The 13,261-nt window shown below is 44.9% G+C and overlaps 1 protein-coding gene across 1 annotated transcript in view; it reads right to left on the bottom strand.

The window, feature by feature from the left end:
• Positions 1-13,261, bottom strand: part of DNAH6 (dynein, axonemal, heavy chain 6) — a 267,936-nt gene that overhangs the window by 97,556 nt on the left and 157,119 nt on the right. Inside the window, exons 54-57 of the mRNA XM_015423720.1 lie at positions 11,344-11,508; positions 7,061-7,128; positions 3,563-3,743; positions 9-188 (exon numbers count right to left, since the gene is read on the bottom strand). Coding sequence (XP_015279206.1) covers positions 9-188; positions 3,563-3,743; positions 7,061-7,128; positions 11,344-11,508 — 594 coding nt within the window. The remainder of the gene's footprint in view (positions 1-8; positions 189-3,562; positions 3,744-7,060; positions 7,129-11,343; positions 11,509-13,261) is intronic.

Genomic DNA, 13,261 nt, shown 5'->3' with positions numbered 1-13,261 from the left:
AACCAAACCTGCTTGAAGTACTTTAAGGAAAACTGATACATCGGATCGATTTCTGACAGGCTTGCAATCACAAAGTACATGACTGAGCCTCGAGTAGCCACAGGACGGTATTTTTCACGGGCTACATTTATCTTTTCTTCAGTAGTTTCTGCTTCAACAAGCCTTACTTTAATGGCACCAGATGTAACCTAAAAAACACAAATTCCACATTGTTTTGAGAACTCATATGAATGGGTGCCCTGAACATATCAAACACATTGCTCACTGCTGAAGGGGGGGGGGATGTAATATTTGGGAATACCGGATTTTATGATTGCCCTCTAAAGATATAAAGCTCCGCAAAGGCTATAAAGCTCTACGTGATATGGGTTCAGCAAACTTAAGAGATGGACTCCACCTCTGGTTTTGGCCATGACTTTTAATGTTGCCTAGGAGCATTCATGAAATTGAGCCAACTTCAGAGGACAGCGGAAGACAGGAAGGCCTGGCGGGAGCTGGTCCATGGGGTCGCGAAGAGTTGGACTCGACTGTGCGACTGAACAACAACAAAAGGAGCATTCTTAAAGAGACCATACATGCCCCAATTCAGATTCAGAACCCAGCGAGACATTTTTCCTGGCTGCCCCTTACCTCCAGAATTCCTTGGGGAATCCCCAAGATCTGACCCCCAGAGGGTGTGTGTCAAACCTGATAAGATAGGGGGAAGTGGTTTCGATCTTTTCAACCCTCCACCATTCTGCAAAGCCAAACCAGTACTTTGAAGAAAGATGGGCATCTTCCTTTCTTTTTCCTTTGAAGAGCTAATGCACAGCCACAGTGGGTTGAGTCTAATGAGAGAAACCATGTGGAAATGAGAGAGTTAAGCCCCCTCTCTCCATCCCCCACGTAGCCCTGATCTGAATCAGGCCACCACACAGCTATAATTTAGCTTTTAAAGATGAATGGAGACCTGTGATCCCTCTCTCATGCAGTATAACCCTGTGTCTTTTTGGAGCCGCCTGGTCACTGGATAGCCCCAGTGCAAAATATATGCAGATCTGGCTCCATACCCCTGGACTAGCACTTATAAGAAAACGACCTATTTTACCTAAATGGGCAAAATGAAGTAGGAAGAATTTTATACAGGCAATGAAATTACATGGTGATAACAGTGCGGTTAATGAGAAATACTGGAAAAGCAACAGCTCTGCCTCAGAGGATCAAGAAAATAACACTGACTTCATAACTTCTCTGAATATGGAAAAACAGTACCCATATATTTAAAAAGTATCACTGGGCAACTTGTTCGATATTACTAAACTTCAGCCAAATCCACACATCGTTTATTGGTCTGCAGTGATCAACAGGTTAAAAATTTGCCAATCTAAGCCATGTCACATTAAAAATCTTAGCCCTCAAAAGCCTCTATGATTTATATGGTTTTCAAGAGCAGCTCTTGAATTATTGCAGTTTTAAAGATACATGGTATATTATAATTCAAATGTAGTCAGAAAAGTTTAGTAAGAGATTATGTTTCTAATTGCTGCTTTAGCAGAATTCTTACTCTTAGTGCACAAAATCGCCTTCTTTTATCTCTTAAGGCTGAAATATTGTCAGTAATAGTGAAAGAGTAATTCATTCTCTGGAGCTTCTTCAGCACTTTGCTGAAACTACCTAAAACTAAAAGCCAGCTTTTGCCAAGAGCTGTTTTTACTTCACACAATGCTCAGGGCAGTCTATTTGGGACTTTCAGTGACACTGGAAACTAACTCTGAGTCAGATTTAATCTCTAATGTAACGAGTGAAAGAACTGAGAAATCATGTTTCCATTTCTTCTTTGGAACAAGTGGCAAAAAAATACATGGTGAGGAGACAGCTGTAAGAGGAGATATTGTAATTCTATTACGCTAATTCACAGTGATTTTCTGCAATCCTCTCTCCTATGCAGGCGCAGAGTTTTGGGCTGGGCTGTTACCAGTATGCTGACCATTCCCAGCTATATCTGTTGATGGATGGCCGGCCAGCTACCACCCCTCCTACCGTAACCTGGCTGAGGGACTGGAGGCTGTGGCTGGATGGTTGAGGCAGAGCCGACTGAGATTAAACCCATCAAAGGTCCTGTGGCTGGGAGGCAGCAACCCAAGGTTGGGGTGTCAACTCCCAATTCTTGACGGTGCACTGCTGACACCAGCGCCAACCGTCAAGAGCTTGAGTGTGCTCCCGGAGGCTCAGGTAGCACATGTTGCCAGAATGGCATTTTCCCAACTTCGCCAGGTTAGGCAACTTACCCCCCACCTCTCTAACCCCGACCTTGCCACATTGATCCATGCAGTGGTCACCTCAAGACTGGATTATTGTAATTCACTCTATGTAGGGCTACCCTCGAGGCTGATCTGGAAATTATAGCTTGTCCAAAGCGGCATGGGTACTTACGGGTATCCCAATGACTGCACACATTCGACCTGGGCTTCGCCAACTGCAGTGGCTCCAAGGTGAGTACCGGATCCACTTCAAGGTTCGGGTGCCTGGTAGGCATTCACCTTCCCCTTGCATTGTGGCCCTAGTTAGGATGTTTAAAGGTCTCTGTAAACTGCTCCGAGCCTTCGGGAAGGAGCGGTATATAAATGGAAGTGTAATGTAAAAAAAGGTTCTGGTTCTGACCTTCAAAGACCTTAATGGTCAGGGACCAACATACCTACAGGACTGCCTCTCCTGGTATGTCCCCCAAAGAGCTTTATGCTTGGAAGATCAAAACCTACTTGTGATCCCTGGCTCAAAAGACATCTGACTGCCCTCAACTAGGGCCGGGGTGTTTTTGGCCCCGGCCCTGGCCTGGTGAAACTCTCTACCTAGTAACATTTGTGCCCGGCGGGACCTTGCTCAATTCCGCAAGGCATGTAAAACAGAGATGTTCCACTAGGCCTACAGTTGAGGACAGCAACAATTTCTTATCATGTTTCCATCTGGCCATACCACTCCCAGTCTGTGATCCACCCTGTGGAGGGAGCGAAGTTATACGTACACCATCATTTTATCTGAAAGAATTATACTGTTTTATCTGTTTTTAACTATTTATTGATCCTTTTTTGCTGTTTAATTGTTTATGTTTAATTATGTTGTACACCGCTCTGAGACCTCTGGGGGAGGGCGGTTTATAAATATCATCATCATCACAACAATATAACAACAATAATAGTAACAATAACAATAATATTGGAAAGTAAGGCCCTTGAAATGGGATTATTGGAAGTGGTTTATGGCTTGAAATCCAGAGAACAATATTCAATATGGCAACTATGATCGAAAACATTTATAGCAATAATTACTCTGCAAATTTCACAATATTCACACAAAATTACGCATAATGTAGATTCATAATCCTGAAATGGCACAGGTGTTAGTACATCTCATCCTGTTTCCTTCATTGATGCCACAAGGGTCAAAACCCACCTTAAAAATATAACTAGGTCTAAAAATCTTTCGTCTGTGCAGTGTTTCACACAAGTCCCATATTCTGCAGTTCATTTTGAGTCACAAATACACACACACATACGCACACACACGTATTTTAAAAGCCCCCTGCCTTTGATTCTTGGAGTGTGTTGATGAGTTCTTCCTTGTCCAGGATATTCCCCTCTGATGTAAAAAGCATCTTCAGAATTTTGTCTTCAATGGCTTTCAGCTGATTCTTATCAGAATTAATGCTCACAATGAGCTGGGTTCTTTGCTCCTCCAGCTCAGGTCTCTCTAGGCGCACAACATCGCTAGATCAAAAGTTAAAACATATGGTTAACAAAGGTGGATTATCACATGCAGTACTATACCTTTTCGGCACCATCCTAAGCAGATCTACTCACAACCCTACTCAGATCTATTTAGTGGGGCTTACTCCCATGAAAACATTTTTAGGATTACATGTTACTGTCTTAATAGGCACCAGCATGTACCTAGTGATTCCCAGCCATCTTCGATTAAGGTCCTTGGATCTTAATCTTTCATGTCATCCTAGCAATGTAAGAAATGTCATCAAATATGAAGTAAAAGATGTTTTAGGACATACTAAAATATGTAAGAAAACAGGGTATTAATTCCTCATCCTATTGCTGAAGCAAGCCAGATACGATTTTTACAGGAGACTGGCTTCAAAGAGCATAGAATCCTTCTTTGATTAATACATTTGCTAGACCTAAGGTGAACAGGGAACACAGCAATGTCTTTAAAATACTCTGTAATTTACAAATGTATCTAAATACTTGGATCATGTGTAATTTTTTAAAGAACTCAGACCACTTTCCTCCTGGGGTCTTAGTTCTTAAAATTTTTGAATGCACATATGATCAAAGTGTTTAAATGTTTTGCCTTAGCACTAAAGTACATGACATGACCTTTGTAAACTGTGAGGGCAGGTCAACTCAGAACTCAGTAAGCCAGTCTCATGCTATTCAAGGTGGCTTACTCCCAGGCAAGTGTCTTTAGGACTGCACTGCACCCTGTATTATGAGAGCTGACTGTGGTATCGTTGAAGAGAAAGTATAGGTATTTGGCTTGGGAAATGTATTAGAATAATTAAGGGGGGGGAGCTTTCTGTAAGATATTACTGAGAGACTCAGGCCCAAAGGAGACTTGATGGCATCCACGGGCCCAACCTGTGGACACTGCTGCCACTTAGTGTGATGGGCACTGAGTATTCCCTCTAAGCTGAGTTAGTGTGAGTTAGCTCACAGTTTTTTAGCCTCCGGCTCACACATTTTTGTCTTAGCTCAGGAAGGAGGGCTCCAGAGCAAACTAGTTTATGCAGTAGCCAAATCGCTCGCTCTCAACTTTAATGCCAGTCGCTCACAGAGTAGAATTTTTGCTCACAAGACTCCACAGCTTAGAGGGAGCCTTTTTGAGTGCTGAAATGGCCACACCCCCACAGCTATTTTGGCACTTGAAAAGGTGCCGAGGGGGGACAAGAGTGCCTCAGCCCAATGTGCTGTGGGCCCCAACAGGATCAGGCCCTTGCAACATTTTTAAATAACATTAAAATGGCAGCGGCGTCCCCGTGCCAGTGGACGCTATCATGTCTAACCTGGCCTTAACACCGCAGTCCAAAGCAGAGCTACACCTAACTCCACTGAAGTCAATAATCTTAGAAGGGCGTCACTCAGTTTAGTACTATGAAATCACTCAAATCCTTCAACACATTACAAGGGTTTTCCTACCCAACTTTTTAATTTCCTCTTAATCACCTGGATGCATTTGGCACAGGAGCAAAAATAAAAATAAAATCACAGCCCAACCATTTTTGGGTAATTTTAGCTGACTGTGATTATTCCCACCACCGCCACCACCACCGCTACTGTCAAGCTGTCAGAGCTAGCCGGTTGCTCAGAAGCCAAACACCAGCAATGAGGAAGAAGTGCTTTCAGGATTATCCTGATTGCTCCTGCCAAGGTTCCGTGCTGATCTGGGCGCCAAAGCCCTTTCCCTAGGAAGTGTGTAACCAAGCACTCTAGGCAGGCAGTTCCGTAATATGTGAATGCAAAACAAAATATCCTTTAAAGCAGAACTCTCACCAAAAGCAATTTTATTATAGGGACAGAAATAGCCCAAGAAATCAAAATGCAGGATTCCTTAGGTGGATGCCTTTCTTCGCTGCCAGGCTCAGTAGTACAGAAAAACTGAAGATTGACATGCATGTTTCAAAACTCTTTGGTTTCAGACTATTTAAAACACTGTTCCAGTCATACGGTTCCAATCATACGGTCCCTAGCTCTGGAGCAGCTCAAACCAGACTATCCTCAGGCAGGCAGCAGAGAGAAAAAGCAGAAACACAGAGAGAAACAGAGGGGGAAGGAGCGCAATTGCTACCTATCCTGGCTCTTTTTAAAGCTCTCTGTAAACCACTCAATGAGGAAAGTGCTAGTATTAAACTGTGCATTTTACTGTTTATACCCTTCAAATGTTAAGTAAGCAAATTAACAAATGCCATTGCATATACCTGAACCTTTACATGGAGGCAAATAAAATCAGAATAATTCATGCACATGTATGAGTTCTTCCTTCCAATCACTTATTTCACAGACAAACTACTTCAAGACGACAAATTAGGACTGCAGACCCAGCAGGCATCTATATATCTAATAGCCGAGGCGCCCCCTGCGTGCAGATATCTAGATCCGCACATCGGGGGCACTTGGGGGACAGAGAGATTTTCCTGCACATTTGGGGCAATCCCCAGATGTGCAGAAAAATCTGAAATCTATAAAAATCTATAGGGGGGATACTTAAATCCCCCCAAAAGTAAAAGAGCGTTCCCCGTGCATGCGCAGAGAATGCTCTGAGAACTGCCTCGCTGCCACTGGGGGGGGGGCGGGAGAAGGCTTGGCCAGCTGGCGGCTGTGAGCTGCTCAGACCTCCTCACCGCCGCTGGGGGGGAGGCAAAGCTTGGCGGGCCAGCAGCTGTGAGCCATTCAGGCCTCGCCACTGCTGCTCAGGAGGGAGAAAACTTGGCGGGCCGGCCTTGCCACCGCTGCGGGGGGGGGGGAGGGAGAAAGCTTGGCGGGCCGGCGGCTGTCAGCCACTCAGGCCTCGCTGTCAGGAGGGGGAGGAGGGAGAAGGCTGGGCTCACCTGCTGCTGCTTCTCCTGCTTCTGTAGGCCGGGAGCTGTGGGGAATACTCCCCCCCGCCACCGCAAGTATCACGGGTCCCACTTCTTGTATCTACAAAGTTCCATATCACCAACAGTATACACACAGTGAACTGACTTAACCAGAGGTTCAGAGCAGCAGATTACGCTTCATACTACCAACTTGTACTGAATGTCTCACTGTTTTCCCCTAATGTATGCACTGAAGTCTCTTGGCGCACTTGCCATCTGTCTTTAATGTAAGCAATACAGTGCAATCAGCACCTATGGAGATTTGAAGAAAATCAGCAATTCAGAAACTTTGCCTCCTCAGGTAGAAAGGTACAAAAATCTATACAATTACATGTTCTGTGCTTTGGATAAGTGCTCCCCATAACTACAATTAGAACACCGCACTTCAATGTTGTGCTGAACTCAATGAAAAGAGAAGTGTGAATTTAGCAAACAAACCTTAGCAATTGATCTTCCAAGCCAGATACGGTAACAGTGAAATTGATAATTGTAACTTTGATACACACCTGCAGCAGATGATGAGAGAGAAAAAAACAGCTTATAGTCTAACAATATAATGTTTCTATTAGCATATATTTCAAAGTTCAGTTATGCATTTTAGCGCCATTGGAAGGCATTTGAGTTGTCAACACCCCCAAATTAACACTGAAACCCTAAAGCCAGTCTGTAAACTGCTTAGGATGGCAAGTGTAGGCCACTTCGCTGGACGTTTTCAAGCGGAGGCTGGACGACCATCTTTTGGGTATGTTGCAGGTATGTAGGGCTATCTTTTGACTATGCTCCTGCAGAGTGCAGGGGGTTGGACTAGATGACCTGCAAGGTCCCTTCCAACTCTAACATTCTATGATTCTATGATTCTATGTGCCGGACAAACTCAGAGGCAAGCTGGTGTGGCACTCTACAGCCACTACACGGTTCTAAATCCAGAGCTGGTGATGCTGCTTTGGTACAAGCTACAACTTTCTAGTCTCACGCAGAGCAGACTCAGAAGATGCTCGGGGTGGGGGAATTGGAGAAGGAGGCCTTTGAGTAAAGGCAGTCTGCATAAACAAAGGAAGCATTTTGTGCTGCTAACATTTAAGGAGGAGCATAAATATTGCAACACCGCTACTTTCAGAACCCTCACATGGAACCCAGGACACATTCACTGAGCCTTCACTCCTCTGACTGGGGATGCAAGGACAATGCACCCCGCATAGATAAGCAAAATGCACAGAACAAGAATGTTTCAGGAAGGCATCCTTGTAGAGGGAGCAAAAATGTGGTGTAATAGATCAGCTCAGGAGGTGACTTCTTATTACGGGAAAAAGTTTTTCCTGCTCTGATTGTCCTGTTGCCTTAACCCAGATACATATTTGCATGCACTGTTCTTGTCTGCCTTTCCCCATTCTACAACCCCAGTCCAACTGCATTATTTTGTCTTACTAGGAATCTCTGCTGTTGGATTCCAACGTTATCAGAGTTTATAATCTGATTCCTGATTGACTGAAAGGGGTTTTTTTTAATCGTATTTGTAATCCTGAGTCCCAGTGAGAAAGGTGGATTATAAGTGAGTATCATCGTTATCATCATCTCCTGCTTCACACTTTGTGAATGCTCCCTACTGCCTCCTCTCAACATGTATCTACTATGCATTGGCTCAACAGTTGCTAGCAGCATCTCTCACATACACAACACAGGGTAGGATGCACAGTGCAGAGTGGTCTCTCTCTGGAGACAAGCTGGCAGAAATTCAGGCAGCGTTCTGCCCTCTGTGTAATAGGAACATGGAGTTTTCACATGGTCCCCTACTTTCCTACAGCTCTTTCCAACCCCCAGATAACTTATGGAACTGCAGGATCTGTACAAGGGCACAGCCATAAGGGTTGGTGGGCTGGAGCGAGGAGGGACAAGAGGATGCACTGGGTGGGCCCCTTTTTCCCTCAGTGGAGCTGTGCTTGCACAAGGGGGAAGGAGGAGCAATTTCACCCCCTGGTTCTCCTCAGTCCAGCTCCCCCACCAACCCACGCAGCTGTCACTCCGTGCAGTTCCAAGATCCTGGGAATGATCTTTCCAGTGGTTGGAAGGGGCTGCAAAAACAGAGGATTTCAGGAAAATGGGGCATTTGATGCATGGGGTTGCAGGATACTGCCCAGTATGTGATGGTGACACAACGTCATGCTAGTGTGAACGCACATGAAAGTAGGGGAGAGAGAGAGCCGCTGATAAGCTGGCCAAAGGTGAGCTCTGCCTTATTCCCATCCTTGGAGGGATACCAGCCCCTCACTTCCAATTCCTCCCCCCATGAGCACATTTCCCCAGTGAGCTATTAAGAAGAGAACAGGAACTTCTTGCAACGAGCGTGTTGTCACAGTCCTAGTCTTAATATCCCCAGGCCGTCCCTCCTTTAAAAAAATGGTTCTTTGAGGCATTATTATCCCCTGGAATCTGTGGAAAAGGCCCTGGACTTTCTGTGGGGGTGAGCTGTGTGGGTGTCTGGGCGATATCGATGGAATGTCCACGATTTCTTCCCTGTTCACCTACCTATCCAAAAGGGCACGTCCTTGCAGGAGGGAATCCACACCCCCATCAGCAGAACTCCCCAGAGAGTGGGAGTTACAAGACTCCTACTGGGCACAGCATGGTCCTCCCTAAAGAGGAAGGTGCTGCACTTCCTATGTGGCTTTTCTTGTTCTGTTCTGTGCAGGTGGGACAGGATGGTATCAGGGAGGCGTGCCAGTGTCAGCATTTGTTGGCTGGCTGCTTCTACATATGACTGGTCTGGGGACTTCACCGGCATGCCCCTCCATGTTTGCTGGCCATGGGTGGGTATCAGTATCAAGCCCACTGAGGTTGTTATGCTCCGTGGAGTTGGATCCTTTTTTTTTTTTTTTTTTTTTTTTTTTTTGTTGAAAGAGCAGAGGATACCAACTAGCTAGACTGGCACCATGCCAAAATCAGTACTGAGCCATTGTTAAGGGCTTAGCCTTCAGTTGCCCATATCCATCTAGATTTCTGGGAGGAATGATATTCCAAGTCTCTCTTCTTAAATTTTCAGACACATTTGCAATGTTCCCTCTAAGCTATGGAATCTTGTGAGCAAATAGTCTACTTTGTGAGCTACTGGCATTAAAGTTGTGAGCGGGCGATTTGGCTACTGCATAAATTAGTTTGCTCTGGAGCCCTCCTTCCTGAGCTAAGAGCAGAATCTGTGAGCCGGAGGCTAAAAAACTGTGAGCTAGCTCACACTAACTCAGCTTAGAGGGAACACTGCATTTAAGTACACTTGAAGTTAAGAGAGGGGAAAACACACCGCGCTCCTAAAAGCACCTTATTATTGCTGTTGTTGTTATTGAATAAATACGTTTTACAACATTAAAAAAGGCAAAACTGAAATCATGCTTGAAAAAATTATACTAGTATTTAGAGGAGTGGTGTGGTTGAAAAGCTTTGAAAATACATCTGGATCCCGCAGAGCAGCTAGGTTGAGACCTACTCCTGTATTTCTCAGTTCATTGCAAAAACCAACCAAGCTAACAGCCTCTGATGAGGCTTGACAATCAGGAGAACTGACAATGCTCTGACAAATTTCAGCAGCGGAGCTGTGCTGCTCATTAATTTTCGAACAGTCATATAGCAACTGTGCCGCGACTTATTTCTGTGTCTTGACAGGGCCAGGAACGGTAAATACATTTTTTGCTTTTTAAATTGTTAAATCAGGAGGCCCCAGTCACACAATCAAATCACTCTATGGAGATGGTAGCAAGAACAGCAATTTTGCATCAAACCTCACCCTGTTGTGCATTTTTCTGCCCCACCCCAAGTCATAGGCTTGGATCCAGGGGAGGGATTTCTTAAATTGGGAAAGGGAAGGAGAGTTTCGCCAAATCCCCTTTCCTGCTACAGTCTGCCAACCCTCACAAGCTGTTCCCGCGAAACCTGTTCCCCCCCCCCCAGGAGCAGCATTGAGAGGGTAGGGAATTCCCATTTCTGCCTGTGGTGAGAGGGTAGGGAATTCCCATTTCTGCCCGTGGTGAGAGGGTAGGGAATTCCCATTTCTGCCCGTGGAAATCTCTGGTGGATCCAAGCCATCATTTAGTCCTGCTGGAAAATGCATGATGAGGTCACAACAAGGCAAGCGTTCCACACTGCAGAGAAAAAGGAAGGCCGCAAATAGGGGTTCTGTTTTCGGCAGCATCCATGGGTAGCTTCAGTGGCTAGACTGTTTCACTTGAATAAAGGAAACTGGCTGCTCTGCAATCCCAAGAAGATTGATTCCCTTCTAATCCCACTGACTTCAACACACTTAGAAGGGTGTCACTCTGTTTAGAATTGCACTGTCAGATTCCAATCCCCCCCGTTAGCTGCAAAGCTCTCTAGCTCACAGAAAGTCAAAATCTCTCAGATTTGCTTGGATGCCACGAGGAAATACTGACACATATCAACGAATAAAGTTGTCCGTCTACTTAATGGTATCTTGGTAAGGTCCCAAATTACTTTCACTTTGGTATGTAGCCACGATATATTTGTGCGCATTTGAGAAAATGTCCAAAAAGATAACATTCTCTCTCACTAATGAAAAGTCTCTATCACCAAGAGAGAGAGAGAGATGGAGGTACGCTTGATATGACTTTGGGAAGGTGAGAAATCATTTGAGAACTAGTCACAGCACATCGTCTTTAAAACTCTAAGTAACCACTTATCTGGCTGTGTTGAGATCAATTTCAAAGTGACAGTCATACCTCAGGCAAGTAGTGTGGATTTGGCATTTTGGTTGTCATGTAGAACCTAAAATTCCTGTCGTAATCTATGTCCGAGTCTCCAAGGCGAATGAGCATTCTCCCACCGGAAATAAAAGTCTGCTTCAAAAGAATGGGTTCCAGAGCTGGGTCCAGTGTTTCTTTAAGCTATTACAATGAGAAAGTGAAGCACTTTTACATACTTATGGATACCAACAAGCCCGGATCCCCCTTTTCCACAGCAGCCAATCTGATGCTTCTGAGAGGCCAATAAACAGGGCAGTGAATACAAGAGTCCCGCACTGCTGTGACCAAAAGCAACTGATATTCATAGCTATGCTCTAAACATGGAAATTCCATTAAGCCGTCATGGCTAAAAGCCATTGATAGATCTGTTCTCCATGAAATCGTTGGATCTCCTTTTAAAGATGGCCATCACCACATCTTGTGTCAGTGAAATCTTTTAAAGATGTCTAAGTTAGTGGCCATCACCACATCTTGTGTCAGTGAATGCAGTGAGTTAATTACATGAAATACTTTCCTTCCTCCCCCTTTCTGAACCTAGTACCCATCAGTTTCACCATGTGAACACAAGATGTAGTATTATGGGGGAGGGTGGAAGTTCTCTATCCACTTTCTCTCCCCTCCCTTCCCCGTTATAACCTTACACAATTTTGAGTATTCTCTAACATTCCTCTTGGGTGTATGGTTAGTTTTACTTCTTTATAGTTCAGTGAAATAGGCAGTTGATGTGTCAATGTTACAACATTCCCAGTAATAAAAGTGGCCATGACCATGACAATCAATGCAAACAAATTGATATGAACCACTTAAGTATAGTGGCTGAAAACCTGAGCAGTAATCCAGAAAGTCCCTGGTTCAAATATCGTCTCAGTCATGCAGTGGTCTCGGTCAGTCAAATCACCCTCTATAAATTCACCCCACTCCTCTGCCATGGGGGGATAATAATGTTGCCAAATATGCAGGACTGTTGTAAGGCTTGCTGAGCCTAAGTATACAAAATGCTCTGAATGCTCAGAAAGTTCTATATAAACACAGAGTATTTCTATTAAACAACAAAACACATACTAAAGCCCACCAGCACTCTTAGTTCAAAGTTAGATAGGGGTTTCAGCAACCACAACAGAACATTTTGTTTGTGGATTTTTAGATGTATTTAAGGACTGCATCAGTAAAAGACCATAGTGAAAAACAAAAATAATATGAACACAAAACAAAATGTCTAAACCTGACATAATAAAAACTGATAAATCATCACAGAGTATTGAAAGGCAGTGATCATGGCAAACAGCTGCAGTTCTTTCAGTTATGATTAATTTCAGTTCTTTGACAATTTAGCTTGACAGTTTGCTGCAGCTAAAGAAAAAAGCCAAAGCCCAAAGAAAAACAGGTTGCTTACCTGTAACTGATGATCTTCGAGTGGTCATCTGTGCAGTACCACACAAGGGTTGGGTGCCTGTGCATGACCTCGATCGGAGAAACTTGTAGAGCTTTACCTCAGAAAGTCTTTTGGCGGGCTCTCTTCCCACTCCAGGGAGCAGGCACGTACTGCATATGCCTGGAGTGGGGGAGAGAGCCGCCTCCCACTCAGTTCCTTCGACCGAGGGAGCGGTGGCGCAGGCAGTTAATGCCTGCTTTGTAACAACGTTCGAGCAGCCACTATGGCTGTTTGAGTACCACCGCGGTCGAGGTGAGCTCTCGACCCTACTCCCAGCTCTCGCCTACCCAGCGATTCGAAAGCAACTTAATTGCAAGTAGATAAATGGGTACCCACCCTTAGTAGGGTGGGGGGCACCCCTGCCTGGCGTGGTGGCTGAAGACGGCTGAAGACAGCGGCGGCGGCAGCGGCGGCGAGGTGACGGTTCCTGTGTGGATGGCGTAGCGTGGCGATGCGGCGGCG

This window comes from Gekko japonicus, unplaced genomic scaffold (assembly GCF_001447785.1).
Source record: "Gekko japonicus isolate JY-2015 unplaced genomic scaffold, Gekko_japonicus_V1.1 scaffold48, whole genome shotgun sequence".
In the NCBI taxonomy this organism is placed as follows: domain Eukaryota; kingdom Metazoa; phylum Chordata; class Lepidosauria; order Squamata; family Gekkonidae; genus Gekko; species Gekko japonicus.
This window is presented reverse-complemented; position numbering and strand designations above follow the sequence as displayed.